Source organism: Nomascus leucogenys, chromosome 3, assembly GCF_006542625.1.
Source record: "Nomascus leucogenys isolate Asia chromosome 3, Asia_NLE_v1, whole genome shotgun sequence".
In the NCBI taxonomy this organism is placed as follows: Eukaryota; Metazoa; Chordata; class Mammalia; order Primates; family Hylobatidae; genus Nomascus; species Nomascus leucogenys.
Genome location: NC_044383.1, coordinates 11,088,684 through 11,112,920, shown reverse-complemented (window position 1 = coordinate 11,112,920; position 24,237 = coordinate 11,088,684). Strand labels below are relative to the sequence as shown.

Genomic DNA, 24,237 nt, shown 5'->3' with positions numbered 1-24,237 from the left:
AGTTTTTGAAAAAAAATCACTTTGGTAGTACTTAGAGATTCTTGAAGACATATTTACATTTCTTTTCCTTATTTAAAGTTAAAAACCAAAAACCCATAAATCTAAAACGTTATACATAAGAATACAAATAGCTTTTTAATGTTATACATTAATGAATTATAATTTTATTTTATATGCATATTTACTATTTATGATTTATATCTGGAAGCTTGTACATAGTATATAGTTTAAAGCAGAACATAATTCATGGAATTTTGTAATATATAGGTGTGAAAGTTTTTAAAAGATCTGTCCCTGTCAACAATAAGCAGTTCATATTTGGGACTCTTAAGTCTTTGAAATGTCTAGGCTTCCAGTTACCTCCTAATCATTCATTAGAACAAGCCTATAGATTTTTTTTATTTTTAAGTACATTATTCTAAAGTCAGTTGAAAAGTTGATCCTGTCTTATCTGCAGCAGAAATAATTTTCAAAATCAACTAAAACTAATGTTTTCATTTTTACTTCCGAAATCTTCTATCAGTCTTTTATCAGTCTTCTATAATATAAATGAAATTTATATTCTTTGTTTCTTTTCCCCAGATTCTTTTGTCTGGTTTTCCTACCTCTATCTTCCTACTCTATAATCCATTCAGTTTATTATAAGATATATTATTAAAAAAAGCATAATTTTGATTCCAGATCTGCTCATAAGCCTTGTTGGCCTCAAATTCTCTACAATATAAATTCTTTGCTACTTTGTTTTTTATTTAGGTCGTCTATGATTAGGTTCTCAGTTCAAGTTTTCAGACCACCGTTTTGTACTACAATCTTATAGGACACTGCATTACAGCCCAACACAGCCCCTCTCTCTTTCTAGTACAGAGCTGTGCATCTTCAATTGTTTGCCATGGTTTGTCTGTTTTCTCTGCTTGGAATATTCTCCCCTGCTTTTTGTGTTTCAAAATTTTCCTTAACCTCCAGCCTAAATGTTGTTCATCACTTCAGTCTTTCTGGATAGCTTCAACCAGAGATGATTCTCCCTCTTCGTTTACCTTTAGCTCTTTTGATGCAAACCACATCTGAAACTTAAGGGAAGAATGAAAATACTGTGTGTGAAAGTGCCTACATTCCCTGCATATGATAAAGAGAAGCAAACTTTTTTTTTGGAAAAAAAAGTATCAATGTAGATTAATATGGTATAACAAACAGTAAACCATTTAAATGGGAAATGCAGTCCATTTTTGTCAAGAGATACTTGATAAAGAAATTTTAATAGAACAAAGTAATATGTATAGTCTTTTTAAGTATCTTACAATTATATTTGTTTTCTGCCTCTAAGTATTTCCCCCTTGCTTTCAGGAACAAAATCTGATCTTGTTTATGGCTTTTTAAACTCATGAGAAAGAGTATTAGTTTAGCTCCAGTGATAAAAATAGCCTTTTAGTCATAGAATACATGATGATGGAACAGAGTAGGATTCAGTTTTGTTATCTAAGCGATGGACTTGATTTCAGACCTAGTAAAAACTTGAACAGAAGAAAAGCTCATTTGTAAAATGTGATATTAAAAAATTGAGTTTTTTAACTTTTCGGAAGTATATGTGGAACATTATATTATAAAATGAATTCGTAATATTGGATATTAATTATATATTAATACTTTGTTTCTAGAACCTACCTTCTGGATCATCACGTGTTGGAGCCATTAAGCTTACCTACATTTCAAAGGTAGTCTTTATACATTGTCTTATATTCATGTGTGAATTAAAATCCCTGTGAATGAGAGTATGAATAGAAGCAGCAGTTTCCTTTCCATGTCCTTTAACAGTGATGTTCAGATTCCTATCATGCTGAAATGGTACCTGATTACTATGTTTAGGAAATTCTTTAAATTGATACAATTATGAAGAATATGATTTTAACTTACAGGATGTGGCAAATTGCAAAAGTTAACATAAACTTTTATGATCAGGTATACGAACATCAGAAAGGGAGAAATCAGTGAAACAAGTTCTATCTTGAGAAGGTCTGGAGATTTTTCTGAGACTCTATTATGTTTATGTATACTGTTTCCAACTTTTAAATCCCATTGTCTTTGATACTTTGTTTCTTAATGTTTTATTTTGAGGAAAATATGGACCATTTTCATGTTGAAAGGATGATTTTTTCCCTCTCTTTTCACTTTGTCTCTTTTCATTTCTGTTTTCTTCTTTATTTGTTTTTCTGGTAATTTTGCAATACTATTTTTTATTTTTTAAAATTTTGATTTTGTGTTTGTCAGGTGCATTTTTTTCTTACTTTCTTCTATTAATGTTTAGGGAACTAAGAGATGCTGAGGTGCTAGCCCTATGGGTTTTTGTGTGTGTGTGTGTGTGTGTTTGTGTGTGTTTTACATAAAAGTAATAAAAGTTTGTTGATTACTTATATATGAGATGCAAAAGGTAGCAACACAGTATTATTAAATAATATGGGCACTATTATGCATATACTGAGATCTGTTGGCAAAGGTAGATCACTTCAACAGAAGACCAATTTACAAATGTGCCTCTGTTTAGAAGATAGATGTTATATAAATAAAATACTTTATATTAGTATTACAATAGAGGTATTCATTCTCATTGACCAAAAAGAAAAGAAAAGAACCCTTGGACAATAAAGATTACACATTTAAAATGAAACATTTTTCTGTTAAAATCATACTATGTAAATTTACATACGACAAATATTGTATGGAAGCTCTTTCTTGAAATCAGTAAAGTAGGTAGGGTGACTGGCCAGCTGCTTTCCTCTCCTCCATTGCTCTTCTTTTAAAATAGAACCTTTTTTCTGTGCAGTTCTGTAACTTTCATCTTGTCCTCCTGCTTCCCGAAGTTTAAATTGTGCAGTTTGTACTCTACTTTGGACGTACCACTTTTTTTCCAAAAAAATTTATTGTTCCAAAAATTTATTTCTGGAACAAACTTTTGTGTGACTCAGAACTGTGAGTTTGTATTTAGGATCAGTGAGGAACCCCAGACTTAGAATTCCTTTTGAAGGTGCAAAACAGATGCTACAGTTATAAGTTCTATCACTGGACAATAGCATGGCAATAGTTGTGAATGAGCTTCTGGGAGGTACTTTATTTAAAGGGATAGCAGCAACCAAATGCAGCTAGTTGCCTCATCTTCTAAAATGAACCATGAGCTGCATTTAATAAAGTGATCCCATTATCCTAGGGTATTCTCCTGTACAAGAGAGGATCCAGTCCCATTTTGATCTCCTCATAGCAGATTAATGTCTTAATCTTAATTATTAAGATTAAGATTAATTCAATTAAATGCCTGGATTTGTGGACTTCATTTTTTTTTATTTTTATTTTTTGAGACGAAGTCTCACTGTCTCCCAGGCTGGAGTGCAGTGGCGTGATCTCGGCTCACTGCAAGCTCCATCCCCTGGGTTCACGCCATTCTCCTGCCTCAGCCTCCTGAGTAGCTGGGACTACAGGCGCCTGCCACCACGCTCGGCTAATTTTTTTTTGTATTTTTAGTAGAGACGGCGTTTCACCATGTTCGCCAGGATGGTCTTGATCTCCTGACCTCGTGATCCGCCCGCCTTGGTCTCCCAAAGTGCTGGGATTACAGCCGGGAGCCACTGTGCCCAGCCTAGATTTGTGGACTTTAAATACACAGTCTCCCCTTTACCCAGCCCCATTTTTGCTTAAAAATCATAGCTAATTTAGAAATATGTTATTTGGGAAGAATACATAGTTCTTGTAGAATATTCATTGAGGATATTTTGAAAATTATGTTAAACTAAAAATACTTGTGTGTATGACATAAAGCCTAATGGTTTACTTTCAGCTTCTCTCTGACATTTCTTTGAAGAGGAAACAAGTTGTTCAAAGAAAATATGGAAGTATTATTTGTTACCTCTTACAGTTGGGAACTGCATCCTATGTATTTAATTTGCCGTTCTTTTTCAGTTGTCTTTAATTTTAAGTCTGTTTACTAAATCTGTATGATTATTGGGGAATCATACATGTGGAAGTTTACATAGTATATAAGGTTGGTTTTAGGATTATATGAAGAAGTGAGGAACCCATCTCTATTTTTCTTTTTAGGTTAGCGATGCTACTAAGCTAAGGCCAAAGGCAGAGTTCTGTTTTGGTAAGTAGCCGTGTTAGGTGTATTTTAAATAGACTGATATAATTGTATCATATTGTAAAAGAAAACTGTTGCAGAAAACCACACAAAACCTATGGCTTAATGAATTATTCTAAAGTGAATTCCCTTGTAACTGCTATACAGATAAGGAAATAACAGTTTGCACCCCCTCTCCCCTAACCCTGAAGCCTCTTTCCTGCGTGCCGTCCTAGTTTTAACCACCTCCTTCTACCCGTATGTAACTGTTATTTTGGCGTTTATAATGATCACCTGCAGTGAGATTTCAGGGAATTTTAAACTTTCTACGTCATGTTATTCTATATTGAACATATAAATAATTAAAAGGATTTGGTCTTTAGCTTTTGGGTAGTGAGAAATGCTCAGTTTGTGGTAGGAGTAGTTGAGGGTATTGGATAAACTTACTCAGCAAATGTTTAGTATATGCCAGGCACTGTGCTTGGCACTGGAGCTGTAAGATGAATAAGAAGCAGTTGCTGCCCTTAAGGCTGGTTGGCTTATAAATAAAAAATACCAGGCAATTAATATTGCAGTTGTCACAACCTGTAGATAAAGGGATATGCAGTCTATTAAAGAAGCACAAAGAATGACCTTCAAATCTTTATTGGGGAGCTCAGGAGTCGGGGAGCCTCACTGGAGGAGGAGATGCTTACACTGGTGGCCAACTAGCCTCCTGCTTATATCCTTTACCACTGCAGAGAAAAGGCAGAAGGACTACATGCACAGAGGCTTGTGGGGAGAAGAGCGTGGTGTCTCTGGAGCTGAATACTCTGAAGCTACAGGGTATGATAAGTGGCTAGAGAGTAAAAAGGCAGGCAGAAGCCAGGGTGCTGTGTTTTGATGAGCAATAGGTCTTATTACTTTGAACAAAGGAGAAGAAAAAGAGAGCATCTGGGAAGCAGACATAAGGTGAAGGAGGGTTTTTTTTTTTTTTTTTTTGTATGCATAGGAAAGTTTTGATGTAGGTAGACTGGGTAAGTGGCTTTTGAACTACTGTACTTATGTAAGGTCCTGAGTTAGGGTGGTGGCAATAGGAGAAGAAGGAAGGGTGAAAAGAAGGAAAAGTGCAGGGGCTTGGTGGATATGGGGGAATTGGAGGAAAGAGAGAGGTAGCAGGGAAGTTTGCTTCAAGTAAAGAAATGAGAAGTCAGGGAGAGCTGGTTACATAGGGTAAAATGTTTGCTATGGAGTTGAAATGGTGGGGAACTTCCAAATGGAAATGTTCTGTTGACAGTAATCGAAGACTGGATGGAGCTTTAGGGTCAAGAATGGAGAAATTTGGAGTCTGTTGAAAACTGGATGGTAGTCGAAGCTAGGAGAATTGATACCCTCTCAGAGAGTATGTTAGTGGACATTAGTGACTGAAGGAACAAATATTTGGAGTGGCCAACTAACATCAAAAGAGACTTTCACATTAAAGTGAGAGATACTTTTGGGAGTAGAATTGAAGTTCTTTGCTCTCTTTTGCTTGAAAAGGGCAGATTTCTTTAGGCAGTAGTTAGGAATAGCATCTTGATATGAGCAAGATGAAACGTGGCTGTCAAGGGAATCCTCTAAAATGCTTTTATTTCACTATGAAGCTATTTTTAAAAGTTACATGTTTATTACTAATTATAATTTTGGTTACGAAACAGGAAAATGCCTCAGAGCCTTGTAAATGAATGGGTATTGCAAGTCAAATAACTGAGAACTTTGTATTTTAGAATGTATAATGCACATACTTTTGACAACCCTTTTTTTTCTAAAATCTCAAACTTACAGAAATAGTAACATACAGTAATAGACTTGACATTCATAGTTATTGGAGTATTTAGAATGGGTGATTTTAGTTGGAATGAAACACTAAGATTAGTTGTTCATTGGTCAGGCAATAGTTTATTAGTCCTCTACTGCTAGTGGGAGTAAAGATTCATGAAATGCTTACCTTCAGAGAGAGAAGCACTGACTTCTAAAATAGAACCACAACTTTCATTCAAAGTGGCAACATATCTTCTCTCAGATTGTCTCAAACCAGTGAGAACAAGAAACACGCAAGCCATTTTTGATGGAGGGAGCAGAGTATCTGTAACCCTCAGTGTATAAAGTTGGAAAGTAGATAGAGGAATCGTAAATAATTTAGCAGAGTGGAGGAAGAGGCCAATGAAAAGCTCACCATTTAGCTTTTCATTTAAGTGTTCTGCCCCCATCCCAACTCTAGATAGGCTTAGGTATAGGAGATACATTTTCCAGGGAAGCAACAGTGAGGAAGGACCAAAAACAGGGACTTTGTTTGCATATCTATATCAGAAACAACCTCTGTTCCCTACCTCCATCAAGCTCGATCAGGCAGACACCCTTCCCCTGTCCCAGCAGGTAATGGGATGTGTGGTGTATCCAGAAATAGAATCAGTGAGGCCATATATTTAGGGGCACTAGTCCCAGAGAACGAAAGGAATGAGGCATGAAACTGAAAATAGGAAGATTAAATGAAAGTGTGCACAATCAGTGCAACCCCAGCCCCAGAGCACTGGGCAGCCACGTTTAGGTGAGTAAGATCTGAATACCCTAGAGAAAAGATCCATAGATACTGACTGACATCTGGGCATTTCTACTAGAAGAGCTTGCCATAGTTGACTAGTGAGGTCCACAATCAACAGCCCTACAACAACCCAAGAGAGCTTTTCATCAGTCTTTTTAGCACTTTCTTTTAAAATATGAATAGACATCCCAGGATTACTGAACATTTGACGAGAGCAGATTATCAAACAGGAGAAGGAACATGAGACAATGCAAAACTTGGAAGAAAAAGTCAAAGAAATCTGAAAGTAAAACAAAGGTAAAGATAGATAATGGAAAAGAGATAAAAACCATCAAGAAGTCCAACATCTGATAGAGACTGAGAGGACAGAGGAAAGTACAGAATAGAGAAAACAGAGTGGGGAAAATTGACAAAGAATATGATAAAATACCTTAGAACCTCTTGATCCAAAACCATATATTCATAACCAGTTGATCTCAGGTTGTGAGATGATTTTTGTTTGCAGTTAGGCTAATGTTTATGCTTCAAGTTTTATCCATTTTATGTATTCATTCTAATCATAAAGATTTGAAATTAAATACTTAAGTGGAAAAGGTAGGAAGGATACAAGCTTCTAGGGATGCATTTATTATTCACAATGAAACCCTTGTTTTAGGGTTTTTATGGTGACTTAGCAGTGTCTTTTTTTTTTTTTAATTGTTCAAAGATTTTCTTTCCTTCCTTTTCTCCCCTCACCACCAATATTGCCAATACACCACATTTCAGTAACTTGCTTTCCCTTTATTTTTTTGTTTTGAGATGGAGCCTCACTCTGTCCCCCAGGCCGGAATGCAGTGGTGTAATCTTGGCTCACTGCAACCTCCACCTCCTGGGTTCAAGCGACTTTCCTGCCTTCGCCTCCCGAGTAGCTGGGATTACAGGTGCCCACCACCACGCCTGGCTAATTTTTGTATTTTGAGTAGAGACAGGGTTTCACCATGTTGGCCAGGCTTGTCTCGAACCCCTGACCTCAAGTGATTGGCCTGCCTTGGCCTCCCAAAGTGCTGGGATTACAGGCGTGAGCCACTGTGCCCTGCTTTACATTTTTTATAGTGCTTCCTTACTCCTTAGAAATCTCCAGTCAATGGCAGTGAAGAATATTCTGTACCAAGCACTGTGTTAGTTTCTTTACATATGATCGTCACCTCTTAAGGAAGTGGAATGAGTGACATTTCCCTTTCACAGATGAGGAGTATTGGGCTCAGAGAAATTAAATAATGTTTAAAAGATGATACTGCTTGTAAGTGCATAGGCTAGTCAGGTTGGACTGATTCCAGGCTGATTTTTTTTTCTAGATCATACCTATATATCTACATCTTGCCATGAAGTAATTCTTAAAGTACATGAGATTTTATTCAGATTGCAAGGTATACTAGGGATCTTTTTTAGATATATATTTGCATCTCTTCCCTTAGAAGAGATCCTTATATAAATATTTATTCAAAAGTATATGTATGAAGCATTTACTGTGTACCAAGTGTAGTATATTAATGAGTGCATAGATTTTTAAACTCTTCAGATGTTCTGGGCAGATGCCCAAAATAACATTGAGGGGAAGAAGCCATTATGAATGAGGAGAGCTCTGCTTCAGCCTAAGCTGAAAAAAGATTATAAAAGGAAGCCTTACCGATGGCTAGAAATTAAAAACAAAAGGTATTTATTGATAGATATAGCATCCTAGTGAATTACGGATTTATCTTAATATATATTTATGGCAGTTACAACTTTTCCAGTCTCTAGAAAGATGTACAAGAACAGATTTCCAGTGTGTTAAATTTCTTTTAGGGTTATAGACTGGTTGTTTTGTAGCGCTTTACAAGATAGGCTTTGACTTCCTTTCTGAGACCTTCATCTCAATTCAAGGAAGCTGTAGTTCAGAGTGTTTTGGTCTCAGTCCCAATTTCAAAATCTTGTGTGTTTTCCTTGAGAGTTTGCATTTCCCCTTCTCTTAGTCACATTCAACTGTGTGCTAATATATCTTTTAAAATTTTGGTGGAGACGTTTGGAAGTTATTTTTATATTTGAACAATTGCAACAGTATAACCATTCAGATACTTAGGTCCTAGAATAATATTTATGCCTTTAAAAATAAATGCAGATGGTGTATAATAAATAGCTTTAATTCAAGAGTGGACTATGATAGTTTATAGACAACTGTATGTGCACATGTGCTTTGCTTGATAAAAGTACCTAGTCCCTAAAGGGGAATATAGAAACTAAATTGCCTAAAAGTTCCAAATGTATTAAGATTCAAAATATAAAGGAAATTCATAAGGTCTAGAAAAATAAATCTTAGGGAGATTTTCTAGATGATACGAAATCTGGATGCATTTATAGAAAAGATTCATAGTATATTTCTGTCTGATCAAAAATACTGTTAAAGTAAAATAAAACAGACTGGGTAAAGTATTGGTAATAAAGCAGAAAAGATTAATATAGAAGTGGCTATAAATGAATAATGAATTCAGGAGAAATGTGGGTAAAGAAAGTAAACAAAACTCACAAAATAAATGCAGATGGATAATACATTTGCAAAACTGATTTATCTCAATAACCAAAGAAATTAAAATTTGAACAAGGTACAATTATTTACCAATTATGTTGTTAAAGAGTATTAGCCAGGAAAATACCACACTAGATATTTCAAACCTAAGGGATTTTTTACGGGGAATTGGTTACCCAAATATTGGAAGGCTGAAAGAACATGAAGGGAATGCTGAAGTAACCCAGGAATTAGATGCATGAAGCAACTACTACTCAAGGGCTAGAGAGACAAAAGGGAAGAGGTAGTAGTATTACTATAACCTAGGGCAGTGGAGTAGAAGCCACCATGGTGCTATTAGTATCCAAGGGGACTCTGCAAGGCTGGCGTAGGGGGCAGGAAAAGGCCCCTAACAGTAGCTAGTTGTGTGCTGCTTTTGGAGAAAGGTAAACAACAGCAGGAATCAAGGAGAGTCTCCTCTTTCCTTCTCCCCTCTCCCACCTTACAGTCTCTCATCAGCACCTCCCACTGGCAGAGAATGGCCTCAGATGGGGTCTAGGAAATATTGTTTGCAGACTGCCAGCCCCAGTACCACAGAGCCTTTGAAAACTAGAAACTAGAGGTATCCACAGGTGCTAACAACCAGTTCTGGTGAGGGGTATTCGATGAAATAAACTGTGTATGTGGTTGGTAGGAATGTGAATGGATTCAACTTTGTGGGAAGATGATTTGGAAATACCTATAAAAAGTTTAAATGTCAATTATCTTTGACCCAACAAATCTATGTCAAGAAATTTATCCCCCAGAGATGCTAGCCAAGTGTGGAGAAATATATGTATATGATGTTTCATTGTGATATTTTATATAATTTCAAAAACCGGAAATAGCCTAAGTGTCTATCATTAGGGGATTGACTAAATGTATTGTAGTGTATCCATTTAATAAACAAAATGGCCGTAACAAAATAAGAGTTTTACCTGTGTTATTGTGTAATAAAAGCTGTATTACATGTGGTCTGATATATTTTGTCAAATCCATGACAGTCACGGTGTTGAACCTGGCAAGGTTTTTCAGCTACTGCAAACATAAATTTAGGGGTAATAAGTACATATTTGGTGTGTTATTTTTTTCTGTCAACAGTTATGAATGCAGGAATGAGGAAGTACTTCCTACAAGCCAATGATCAGCAGGACCTAGTGGAATGGGTAAATGTGTTAAACAAAGCTATAAAAATTACAGTAAGTATATGTATTTTTTTGAAAAATGTTCGATGTCTGGAATTAATCTTTTCATTTTGAAAATACACCTACCAAATGTTCCCAGCTTACCAACAGGTTTCATACTCAAGCTTTGTTTAAAAGACAGGTGTTCAGAATGTGAATATGTTTTCTTGTACATGGTGACTATTGGCCCTTTAATCAGCCCATGATTGTCTTTAGCTTATGCACCTAATAAGGAGATATATTACTGCAAATGTTAATCACTTCTTACAACGTTTCTAGGAGAAAATGCGCTTAGCACGTAGAGTTCTACTGGGAGGATATATATTTTTCTTCCAGTATAGTGTAAGAGATTTCCTGTCACCTACCTGGGGAATAGGCACTTCTCTCTTCTAAGCCATGACTGGGATTGGGGTCAGATAGGGAAAGAGTTGAAAACAGGAGCAGGACAAGGGGAGATGAAGGCTGAAAAATGAGGGATAGGGATAGGAATAGTGTCTGAAGGGTTGCGGCATCCAGAGGGTCCTGCCCATGTGACCCTTGAGAAGTTTGTCTCAGGCTCTAAACTTCTTCCCATGTCCGATTTTTTTCCTTGCGTTCCAGGGCTTGGTACCCTTGCCCTCCTTTCCCATGCTACAATTTCTTGCTTCTAATGTGTGCTTCTTTTCTTTTTTGGTTTTCTGATGAATATTTATTGATTATTTACACTGTGCCAAATCTTAACACCAAAGGTTTTACTTAAATGAACTGGAAAAGTGAGGCTTAGAAAGATTAATCTACCAGTGTTATAGCTGGTAGATTATGGAGCTGGAAGCCCAGTCCGGTTTGTTGGCCTCTGGAGCCCGAACTCTGAAGTGCAGTGCCTTACTGCTTCTTGAACAAAAACAGCCCTCTCCTTACTCTTTTGTTCCTAAAGCCAAAAACCTTTACTGAGAGAGTTTGCTAGTGATGATGAGCAGCAAGTAGATAGGTTCTATTTTGATTGTACCTTGCCTCACCTTTCCCTTTACACTTTTGTAGAGAAATACATAGTAGGCCTGCCTGGAAAATGTTGGGAAGGAGTTCTTGTGTTGTAAGATTTGTGTCAATTGCATTTTTGTTTTTGTTTTTTTAAATAAAGTGCAGTTATTTACTGACCCTAAGTGACTTATTCTCAAAGAACATGTGCCCTGAAAGTCAGCATATGTTAGTCACTCATTAGTTTCCATCTAAAATGAAGAATTTCATATTTATATCACAACACAATAGAGTCAATATAGTTAAAGCTGTTCTCAGAGTTAAGTCGAATTTTTTTGTTTTGCTCTAGAACAGCTTGTTACCACATGACAGAAAACGCCTACGCACTGCATCTGATCTGTACATGAAGCAGAAGTTATTTTAGGTTTGTGCAGTATCAGGAAAGCAATTTTTTAACTTGATTCAGACATACATATTCTTAAAAGCTTTTAGCTAATCATTTTAACTCTTCTAATAAATATTCCCTGCTTGAAAAGTTTCTTTAGAAAGATAATATCTTGTAACTTTACTAAATTCATGTTTTTCAATATGCAATAACAAGCAGCACTGGTTTCTTAGTGCTTTAAGAGGAAAAGTAGTGAATAGTCTCAGGCTTTTTACCATTTTGAGGGGTCTTGAATTGCTATGTCTAATTTATCAATGGTATGAAACAGTCTTATACAAATGACACTGGTAAGCTTTTTATCATGAAGGAAAAACAGGTTAGAGATTCTAAATAGAATTCTAAAAAGACTTCTAAGTAGCTTTTGTGGTCTTGCAATTTTATTTTACATGTTGAAATTTTTATAGTTTTTAAGATAAATTTGTTGGTAAATGATTTTAATGTTTTTATAATTCACATTTGGAAAATATACATATAAGATATAGAAATCCTTATTACTTAATAAAGTGGTTATAACTGCATTAAAGTGAGTATAGATTTGATAGCACTTATTAAAAATAAACTTTAGATAGACACACATTTAACTCATAGCATAGCAATGAAATAATTTCCTATGCTTTAATAAGATGCTTTATGTTAATTTTATTCCTTAAAAATATCTTACCAGTTTCATGTGCATTTTATACATTTAAGTATATTAAAGTGTGGAATCTCTAATTTGTTATGTTTTCCTATGAACATTGCTGATGATTTACATGTAGATTATTTGAAAACTTAAAAATGTACATTTTGATATATGTACTTAATACATAAATCTTTCTATGGGATCACTCTCATTTTGGTCAACTCTGTAATTTAGTGGTCTGCTAAGTACTGTGTGATATATAAATTTTAAAATTTTGGAAATCCAAAAGTAGAGTTTGGAAGTGTGTGGTTTCAAAATAGAGGTCGTTAGAGGGCAATGGGTAAGGGAATGATGATTCTTAAACTATTTCCTAGGTATAATATCTTGCCATTTTAATCCATTATCCTCTAACACTATAGTCTGTGACTTTCCTTACTTAAGTCTAGGTGGGTGCCACTTGAAATTATTTTCCCTTTACAGTTGCTTTTCAACTTATGATGGGGTTACATCCTTATAAACCCATTGTAAGTCAAAAACACAAGTTGAAAATCCATTTAATACCCCAACAAACCCACTTGTAAAGTTGAAAAATTGTAAGTTGAACCATTGTAAGCCCCGGACCATCTGTATTACACACGCACAAAAAGGAAAGAGCAGCAGTAGGAGAATCAGCCCTGAAGGGGGAGTATCAATGACTGGAGTGAGGAAAGTCAAATTTTAAAGTATGCGTTCCACTGTTCATTTATAGTAATAACAACATAAATATGGTGGTTTCTGTTCCCTTATTGATTATTAAGGAATGTCTAAGATATATATGGTTTGTTCCTGAACAGAGATCCGTTATTTTTAAACATGTCTTTTTTAAAATTTAAAAATAAATGTTCGATTTGAATCTAAAAATTAGTCCTTTGAATTTGTGGCAGAAACTCCACAAGTTTGATATATCTTTAATAGAAACTGGAAACAAGTAGATGTAGAATTCTCAGAAAGATTGTAAGACCCAGGAGTTTGTGTCTGCACGTTTTTATCCTCAGTGAATTGAACATTATCACAATTTCATTCTTTTTTTCTTTTCTTTTTTTTGAGACAGAGTCTCGCTCTGTTGCCCAGGCTGGGGTACAGTGGTGCTATCTGAGCTCACTGCAGCCTCCGCCACCGGGGTTCAAGTGATTCTTGCGCCTCAGCCTCCTAAGTAGCTGGGATTACAGGTGCGTGCCACCAAACTCAGCTAATTTTTGTATTTTTAGTAGAGACTGGGTTTTGCCATGTTGTCCAGGTTGGTTTTAAAACTCCTGGCCTCAAGTGATCTGCCCAGCTCGGCCTCCCAAAGTGCTGGGATTACAGGCGTGAACCACCACGCCTAGCCCAACGTTACATTTTCATTCTTGGTGAATAGAATATCAACTTTCCCTTTAACTTTTGAGAAACCTGCAGCGTTTTTATGTATTTCACTCATAAATACTTAAATCTGTTTTGTTCATCTTTTTATTCTCTAGTTATTTTTACCTTTTCTTTTCCTACTATTAGAATTTCCTTCTACTAGGATCACATGCAAATGCCTGCCAAGATTACATTCAGATCTCCTACAAAACATGCTGGGATGTAAAAAAGGATAGAAAGCCAAGGAAAGGGAGAAAAGCAGTAGACAAAGAAACCAAGTGGATTCAGTGTCTGACATGTGCCAACTGCTCAGTGAGATCACTTTTCTGATTTTCATTGGACAGTTGGATGGTTTGGGGCAGGGGTGTATCCTGAAAATGTCTATCTTAATGGCTGAATTTAGACTAAGTTTTACAGTGGTACATATTGTTTTTAAAGGAGTTATCCACGTTCATGGGTATTTTGCTTGAACTTTTCTTGTTCTTAGGGAATAAGATGATTACAAGTTAGATAATTTTTATAGTAAAATGCAGTTCTAAGTTAACTGTTAGCATTTGATTTTATTATAAGGACAAATTAGAAGCAGTGAGCTTAACAGCATAAGCAAGGACTTTTAATATACTGTAATTTAAGAAAAATGGAAAAACCAATATAAATTTCAGTATTTTTTAGAATGATTTTAAAGGTTTTTCTTAATAATTTCCAGGTCTGACTAAACTTCTTGAGAGAATAACTGCTAGTTTTCTTACGGGTCGGTCACCTCTTAGCAGCATCTGTCTTTTAATCTAGTTGAATAGATTGTTTTCTCTCTGGTTTCAGGTTCTCTTAATGCTGGTTTCTGTTCTCAGTGAGATAACTGGGCCATATTTTCTCTGTCAGAATAATTGAAATATATGATGCTATTCATTAGAAAATATAATGGGCTTCCCTAACAAATTGTTCCAGGGTATACTATCCTAATTTTGTTTGACAAGGAAAATTCTCTTCATTATTTTATTGTCTTTAAAAAGCACTCCAAAACGTGCAGGTTCTTAGAAGAATTCAAGAGGTCTCCAGGATTCTCTTCTCTTTCCTGTTTTCTCTGTCTCTTGTTTCTGCGGATGAGGGCATTGTAGTATGAATATGAACCAGAGGCTGGAGGATTGGGCCTGAGGCCTGAGAGAAACCACTTCAAGGGAGGCAGGTGGGGAAGGAAGGGAGAGGGAGTTTTAGAAGTCACTTAAGAGACAAGTCATTTATTATATCCATAAATTACATTTGTGTGGATTGGGACTTACCGTAGCTCAGCATCGTTTCATATATACATGGACCATGCTTGCTCAATATTTTGCAGAAAGCTGCTTTGCAAATCCTTATCTGCATTGTATACCCTCTTTTCTACAAATCTGGTGGGAGTAGCATCGTATAGAAGAAGGGCACAGGTTTTAGAGCAGTGTTTCTCAAAGTGTGGTTTATGAAACTCCTGCCTCAAAAATGTCTGGTGTTCTTGCTTAAAGTGCAGGTTTTTGGGCTGCACTATAGATAGGTTGAGTCAGAATTTCTGGGTTCGAAGCAGGGGAATCTGAAGTTTTAAATAATGTTCCTGGGTGATACCTTACGCGCTCTGAAGTTTGAGAAACCACACTGCTTTGGAATCACACTAAGAAACGGTTTGAGCCTTTGAATACGATGTGAGTGGTGTCCTGTAGTTCTACCAGTACTCTATTAACAGGAATTAGCTATATGACAAGCAAACTATTTAAGTTAAGTGTTTCTATACCACTACTTCAGTGATTGTCTGTAGTATTTGTCATAGTGTTTCTGAAAGACTGCAAGGTTCCAAATGCCCTTTAAATCATTGGAGAAAGACTAAATCATGTTCAACATCATAATTGATGCTGAGCAGATTTTATTACATTTTATTCACAGCCTTAAAAATGTATAATTTAAATATAGACCACGTGCTAAACAGTCTACAGATAGAAATAATGATTAACTGAGTACCTTATTTACTGAATAGATCACATAAGAAAAGCAAAAATATATGTTAAAAATTTGTGATACCTCTGATTCTTTCATCCACTTTAGTGAGGTGTTAATATGAGATTCTGCTGTTACCACAGTCATTATTTTCCTGTACTTGTGAACGATTTATCATTGATCCAAGTATTGGAATTCCTTCTTTAAATTTCTAATGAAAAGGTTTGTTTTGAAACTTCTGATTTGTTTTAAGAATTTTGCTATTCTTTTTTCTGCTGACTTTGGATTCATCCATTGAGTCTTTCAACATTTATTGAATACACTATCGTTTTGGTAATAGTCTGTGTCTTGAAGCCAGGAAAGACTGAATATGCCACAATCCCAGAATCATGGGTAGGAATGGAGAAAGGGAAGAAAACAGCAAAGAGCTGTAAGCCAATAGTAAGTGTGCCAATAAACGGTCTAGAGCACAGCAGTTGGGCTTGGAAGAGTTACACACACTTGGCTAGAATGTATTATAGTCAGGATGTGAACCTATATTCCCTAATGCCCCTGAGCCTATTCCTTACCTCTTAGGTGGGGGTAGAGCCCCTATGCATAGGGTAGACAGGAGTAGTAAAGGAGAAAAATGTATGTACTAGTACCTGCCCGAGTAAGCACTCATTAAGTGATAGCTATATTATAAAATATTATTCTAACAGAAAAATTAGTGTGATAACTTAAGGCGTACATACATGGACTATAATTTTTATATGTATTTGTCAACTGTATACAAACGGATGAATAATTAGAAATTCTGTGAGAAAACAGGTTCACATGTATAATGCCGGTTGCAAAATGATTCATTTTATTTACTATTTCAGGTACCAAAGCAGTCAGACTCACAGCCTAATTCTGATAACCTAAGTCGCCATGGCGAATGTGGGAAAAAGCAAGTGTCTTACAGAACTGATATTGTTGGTGGCGTACCCATCATTACTCCCACTCAGGTAATTAAGTAACTCTTCTATTGTGTGAGGGTCTAATTATTGTGTATTGATTTTTATATTATTAAAACTAAGTGCATCTTTGCTTAATTAGTATAATGTTCAATTACTATAAAATATTTTTGTTTATTTCAAAAGTATTTATTATAAAAAATTTGGAAATTACATAACTTTTAACACTTCTCATGATTTCTCTGAGCCTTTCTTCATTGTACTTTTCACCTCAGAAATGGAGATAGGAGTTGTATATTACATTTTGTAAACAGATTTTTTCACTTATATCATGAACATTTTCCAAGTCATCAGAAATCCTTTTATATCATTTTTAATGAGTGCATAGTAGTTCCTCCATGGATTTACCATAAATTACAAATCCTCTATTGGACAAATAGAGTTCCTTTTCCTTTTTGTTTCTTTTACTTTATAAACAGTGCTATGATGAATATTCTTAAAGGAGAAATTCCTAGAAATAAAATTGCTGACTCAAGAGTTTGCAAGTAGTAATTTTTAAAATCTATTTTTTCTACAATCTGGCCTAAGTGAGCTAAACAGAAGACTGGCATTTTAACTAAATTATATCTCAGAAGTGCTAATATGCTAAATTAAGTCTTTATTTGAGTTTTAGGAAAAATACAAATTTATATACAATTTTTGATGAAATTAAAACTCTTGTCTGAGCTTGAATTTCTTGTTTTGCTATTGAAAAGGATGAATTTATAATGGATATTAAGTTACTAGTAGTTGAGAAACCGAGAATTTTGAAGTAATCAATTGGTATTGCCAAGCTTGGGTATTTTCATTACAAGTGTGCCTTTTGAACTCAAAAGGCTTTGACACTTTATAAATCTTTTAAATCAAATAGTATCATTCCCCACATTTTTCAGGTCTTTTGCTATGGGAGGGTGATTAGTGGGATTAGAAATCTTACAACATTAATTAATTAATTAACTATTGAGTGCTTTCTTTATGTTTGGCAAAGGGTATGTTAATGAACAGAAATTCCCTGCTGTCATAGAGCATACATTTTTCACCAAAGTTGGATAAAAAAATAAGCTAGGATTGTGTGTTTACTTTTTCCAAAAGTAATGATTTTAAACTATTAACCTGGTTACTATGTACCTAGATTAAGCTTCTTTCACTGGTATTATGACCTACGTTGACATAAGGGGTGAGACTGTTTTCCTGTAGTTGTGTTAAGATACTGTATTAGTTTGTATCTGTGGCTGTTTTAATGTTGTTTAGAGTTAAGATTTTGTTGCATTGTAATTTTGATATAGATATTTCAGTAGTTTCTAAGATTTTATCGGGGGCATAATTTTATTGCATCATTTATTTTGTAGTATAGTTTTAAAAATTATAAAATAATATATATCTATCATAAAAGGCAAAAATTGGTAAATTGGACCTCATCAAAATAAAAAATACTTGCTCTATGAAAGACCTTCTTAAGAGGATAAAAAGAAAAGCTACAAACTGGGAGGAAGTATTTGCAAACCACATGTCCAACAAAGGACTTTTATCTAGAACATAGAAAGAACTCAGAACCCAACAGTAAAAAGCCCAAGAAATCCAATTAGAAAATTCATGAACAGATATTTCATCAAAAGATAAAAGATAAACAGATGGTAAGTAAGCACATGAAAAGATGTTCACCATCATTAGCTAGTAGGGAAAAAATACAAATTAAGAGCACAATAAGAGATCACTGCACACCTATCAGAATGGCTAAAATAAAAGTGACAACACAAATGCTGCCAAGGATGAGGAGAAACATAATCTCTCAGGTGTTGCTGGTGGGAATGAAAATTAGCCACTCTGAAAAACAGTTTAGTGTTTTTGTTTTGTTTTTTTTTTTTTAATAATAAAAGTAAGCTTGTGATTACTGTACAACCCAGCATTTGCAGGCCTAGGTGTTTGTCGTAGAGAAAGGGAAAATTACGTTCACATAAAAACTTGTGCATGAATGTTGATAGCAGCTTTTTTCCTAATAGCTAAAAGTGGGAAATAACTCAAATGTCCTTTAATGGGTGAACAGTTAAACAACTGGTCATCCATCCATACCATGGAAATACAGCATTAAAAAGGAATGAACTCTAGATACAAGGAACAGTCTGGACGAATCTCTAGAGAATTATGCTGAGTGAAAAAAGATAATCTCAAAAGATAACCCTCTGTATGCCTCCATTTACATTATATTTTCAAAATGTCAAAATTATAGTCTTGGAGAACAGATTAGTGGTTGCCAGGGGATTTAGGGGTAGGAGCTCTAAAGTTCACAAAGGAGACTTGGGGTGATAACCAATTCTGGGTCTTAAATGTAGTAGTTACACAGATCTACACATGTGGTAAAACTGCATAGAACTGTATAGACACACATAGACAAATGAATGTATGTAAAACTGGTGGAATCCGAATAAAGTTTGTGGGTTGTGCCAATGTCCATTTCTTGTTTTTTGATAATGTTATGCAGTTTCCCTTTGAGGGGAAACTAGTGAAAGGGTACATGGGACCTGTTGTACTTTTTTTGGGCAGCTTCTGGTGAATCCTTACAATTATTTCAAAATAAAAAGTTAACTCCTTCCCCAAAAAAGAGCACTGGTGGCAGGACTTGTGCAAAACAAGAGGAATGGAAATTTGTGCTTTAATCAGTGACAGGAAAATTAAGAGTAAGTATCTCAGATTAATTAGAAAACTCTTCAAAAATCTGTTTCTGACTAATCTAAGGTGGATTTTAAGATTTTCTACTGGGATAACATGAAATAAAAGTATGCTAAACAAGAAAATTATTTATTTTGCTTCATTTTAGAAAGAAGAAGTAAATGAATGTGGTGAAAGTATTGACAGAAATAATCTGAAACGGTCACAAAGCCATCTTCCTTACTTTACTCCTAAACCACCTCAAGATAGTGCGGTTATCAAAGCTGGATATTGTGTAAAACAAGGAGCAGTGGTGAGTGCTTAACAAAACACATGAAATAATGAAAAAGGATTACGTTCTGGAAAACTCAAATTAACATGGAAATTGTTTGCTTTATTTTATGAAAGACCCAAAGTGAGAGACCAGCATGCTGAGGAGAGTCAGGAGATAAAATAGGGGATATTCTCTGTTTATAATTCAATGCTGCTATTTGCTTGGTTTGCAGGGGGCCAGGAAAGTTAATGCTCATTGCCACTGACTTTCAGTTTAAATGAGCTTTCCTAACAGTTTAATGTTTTAGAAAGTGTTTCTATTCATCTCTACTCATACTTAGAGTGGGTCAGGGAAAGAGAGCTGTAGTGGGGAAGTGGCAGGCCAGCGGCAGGAGAAGGAGGGGGGCATAGGAGGTCTCTTCCTTGATTAGGCATTGGCCTGACCTCCGTGGTAAGCTCTCTGACCTTGGGCTACTTACTTAACCTCTCAGGCCCTCAGTTTCTGTCTTAAGGAATATCATATAAAACCTACCATCTAGGGTTTTGTTTTTGTTTTTTAAGAGATGTAAATAAGAAAGGTGTGTTTCCCTTTGCACAGCACCTGGTACTTAGTAAAAGCTGTTGTGGGTTAGCCCAGGTACTCCCATATAATCAGTTCCATGATGAATTTTTGCAAGAGCAAGTAAATTTACCAATATTTCTAAGGTTGCAACATACCTTAATATCTAAGCCATTCTTTCTATGTGAACAAAATCTTTAGAATTTCATGAGAAAATTAACTTTAAAGTTTGAAAATGTTTTTTAAGTCTGTGAGTAAAGAAATACTTAAAATTATTTTGGTGGTTCTGTTTGACTTCTCATCACTTTTTGGCAACTCTTAATTTTTTTAGGGCAGCCAGGGGAATGTCCTTTCACCTGTTTGACCTGCTTTAGGCTGAGGAAAATGATGGTGAGGGCAGGGGTTTCTTACTGTAGAATGTCTGCAGATAGAGTCAGAATTCTCATCAGGCTGTGATGCTCAGTTGTGTGTAGATTGAAAGCCCTAATTTACACACAACTGAGCATCATAGCCTGATGGTTCCTGTTTGTTTTACTCTTAAGTCCAAAATACCAGTCAGAGATATTTAAGTGCTTTTGCAAAAACTATATTTTATTGACAAAAAAAATTTGTACAAAATAGGTTTACTTTATTAACTATTTACTGCTTTACTGCTATGTATAAAGTACTTGTGGAATAATTCATGTGTTTTTACAGATGGAGAAACTTGATGTGGTTTAATAACATTTCCTGTGTTTGCTCTTTACATGGGGCGGGCGGGGGCGGGGAGTAGGAGGAAGGGGAAGTGCTTTTAGAAAAAAAAAAAGTTTCAACATTAAAAATATGAAATAGGCCAGGCGTGGTGGCTCACGCCTGTAATCCCAGCACTTTGGGAGGTCAAGGTGAGCAGATCACCTGAGGTCAGTAGTTTGAGACCAGCCTGACTAATATGGTGAAACCCTGTCTCTACTAAAAATACAAAAATTAGCTGGGCATAGTGATGGGAGCCTGTAATCTCAGCTACTCGAGAAGCTGATGCAGGAGAATTGCTTGAACCTGGAAGGCAGATGCAGTGAGCCGAGATCGCGCCATTGCACTCCAGCCTGGGTGACAGAGCAAGACTCTGTCTCAAAAAAAAAAAAAAACCACATAAAATCATACAGTAAAAGATGAAAGCCAGGCACCAGAAATTGAATTAGGAATTCAAAGCCTGGGTAGCTAGAGAGGGATGAGGTTTAATTTATTGCATCTCTAAGGGAAGTAATGAGATTTTTCAGTGCTTGGCATGTCTGATTGTGGGTTCATATCAGGGTAATTAAGTGATGACTAACATTTGACGTGCTTAGAAACACAAGTCTTATGTCTGTGTTCATCTCTGGTAGATGAAAAACTGGAAGAGAAGATATTTTCAGTTGGATGAAAACACAATAGGCTACTTCAAATCTGAACTGGTATGTTATTACGTCATAAATGTTGCTAGAAGAATGTTTGAAAAGTGTTGCATTGTAGTGATTATATATAATTTCTTGTACTGTTCTCTAGTTTTAGAATAAGTCTAGTTTTTAGAGGTACGTATGGTTTATTTGGTTGTGATGCTTTTGGTTAATGATATTTTTCTTAAATACATTTTTAAGTAAAAAGATCCTGTCTTAAAGCAGCATTCCAGCTTGAAAGATCTGAAGATCTCAGAATCCTCTAGTGTATAAATTTTCTCTAAAGGGGCTGTCCTCTTGGGGGGTTAGCCCCACGTGGAGTAGGGAGAGAAGGGCATCCACATGGGGAAGGGGTGGTGGCAGAGATGGGTGAATGGTCACATACACACTGATTGATAAAATCAGGAACTATATTAAGGATAATAGAAGCCAAGTCTTTTCAGAGAAACAATACTTTTTGGTGAATGAATGTATATCTATATGTATGATGAGGAATGAGATATTTACATAGTTTCAAAGTACCTATCTACTAAAATAGGTATTAAGTATTGTACAAGGGGAAAAAGAGTAACATTACAGTGAGGAAAGTGGTGTAAAGAATTCTGTCTGTAAAAGTCAATATTTAACCCTCTGTATTTCTACCTTCTCTTGAGATTTTCTTTACCTATTTCACATTGACTCATAAATCACTTCACATAAGATGTTTTTATCCTCCCTGAAGGTAGAATCAGAAATTGAAATTCCCTCTTTGCCTTGTTTGAGTTGCATCCTTATTTAAAATATTGTAGGACGATCTGAGTCTTGAAATAGCTTATTGGATAAATTGAATGCAATTCTGTAGTATAAATGTCTGTCCTACCTCTTCTTTTTGTATGGGACCTTTGAGAAGGGAACTTACACTTTATTTGAATGAAGTCACCAGAACAGCATTGTCCACTAGAACTTTCTGCACAAATGGAAATGTGCCGTATCTGTATTGTCCAAGGGCACTAGCTACATGTAGCTGTTGAGTGCTGGAAATGTGGCTAGTGTGACTGAGGAACCGACTTTATTTCATTTTAATTAATTTAAATTTACATCATTACACACAATGGCCACTGTATTGGCCAGCAGAGCACTAGTGTATAGGAAGGGAATATTTTCAGATTCACCTCAGGAGTCAGCTCTTCTGGGAAGCTTTTAGACTCTGGGTTAAGTGTCTTCTTTTTATATGCCCTGTGGTACCCTATGCATACTTGTATCATAATGCTCTTCCCAGAGTTTTGCAATCACATGCCTTCTTGTCTTTGCAACTAAATTAAATGAGCTTCTTAAGGGTAAAGACTCTTGTAGTCTTTTATGATCACAGGGCCTGGCACTTGATAGACACTAAGTGTCTTTGAATGAATGAAAAATGGCATAGCATAGCAAGAAATGCCATTTTAGCATGGGGCTTTCTCAAAGCTTAAGAGCCTCAACTGGAAGTAGTAGTTACTTGGTTCAGAAAGTACCTGCCTTGTTGTCTCAGAAGGCTATCCTTGTGCTTGGTTAGCAGGTTGTCTCATTGATTTTATTTAAAGCCAATACTCCTGGGAAGAGTCATTCATGCAACAGACATTCATTGAACTCTCCATGAACCTGGTGCACTGTTCTGGGAACTGGAAATAAAAGAGAATAATTAGCAAAGTTCTCTGGCCTTCAGGAGTTCAGTTTTGGTGGGGAAATTGACATGTGCCCCCATCATCAACAGTAGTTTTAATAATTAGGAATATTTTTAGTATTTAGAAATTGCAGATAAAGCTGGAAACCTTTAAAGGTCAGTAATTATAACTATACTTAAGTTTTCCTAACTTTACAGAGTATAGTTTATCTCCTATGGTAGTTCTTTGTTCTTCCTCTCAAATTTCACAGAATAATGCCCAGCATACAGGTTTTCAAAACTTAGTATTTCTGTAATAGTTCTTGTTTCAGCTCCCCCTCCCCCAGTTTTAACATTTCTGAAATCTTAGCAGTATGTCTTAGAGTTGTTAAGGACGAGGGGCAGCCAGGCTGCAGCTGTGCTGTAGCTGACTGCTTGCCATATGCACAGTACCTCTGGGTAAAATCTAGAAGACACCGGCGTCAGCATGTGCAGAAAAGGGTGCTGGCAGCTTGGGAGGAAATCTCAGGGACACCGTGAAACATTCTTAAATACTGCATCACCAACACTCTTTTTGGCACAAAGAATGGCTTGGAGTGAAAAATATGGACATTGGTGGCTCCAAGTCAAAAAGTGATTCAGAAGATCTGGAATCTGAATGTGAAATCTTAAAAACTGTAACCAGTTTATCTTGTTTATATTTCTCTTTTTTATATATGCTAAGAATAATATATGATAAAAATGTTTAAAGTGTAAATGGGCTCTTTTATAAAACCTTTTCATCATGAAAAAGTGTAAACCTACCCTTTTAGTAGATAGAAATAATACGTGGAACCTGCATATACCCATCACCTAGATGTCATAATTGTTAACACATGGCTCAGCTCGTCTTGTTTCTTCTGTTTCACCACCCACTTCCTGCTTCATATTTTGAGGCAAATCCTAGATGTCTCCCATTTCATCTGTAAATATCTCAGTGTGTATCTCTA

The 24,237-nt window shown here is 35.7% G+C and overlaps 1 protein-coding gene across 4 annotated transcripts in view; it reads left to right on the top strand.

The window, feature by feature from the left end:
* Positions 1-24,237, top strand: part of PLEKHA1 (pleckstrin homology domain containing A1) — a 57,641-nt gene that overhangs the window by 21,280 nt on the left and 12,124 nt on the right. For all 4 annotated transcript variants that reach the window (XM_030806075.1, XM_030806061.1, XM_030806067.1 and 1 more), the window contains exons 3-8: positions 1,653-1,709; positions 4,081-4,126; positions 10,321-10,418; positions 16,627-16,752; positions 19,556-19,699; positions 21,580-21,648. In XM_030806075.1, the coding sequence (XP_030661935.1) occupies positions 1,653-1,709; positions 4,081-4,126; positions 10,321-10,418; positions 16,627-16,752; positions 19,556-19,699; positions 21,580-21,648 (540 nt within the window). The remainder of the gene's footprint in view (positions 1-1,652; positions 1,710-4,080; positions 4,127-10,320; positions 10,419-16,626; positions 16,753-19,555; positions 19,700-21,579; positions 21,649-24,237) is intronic.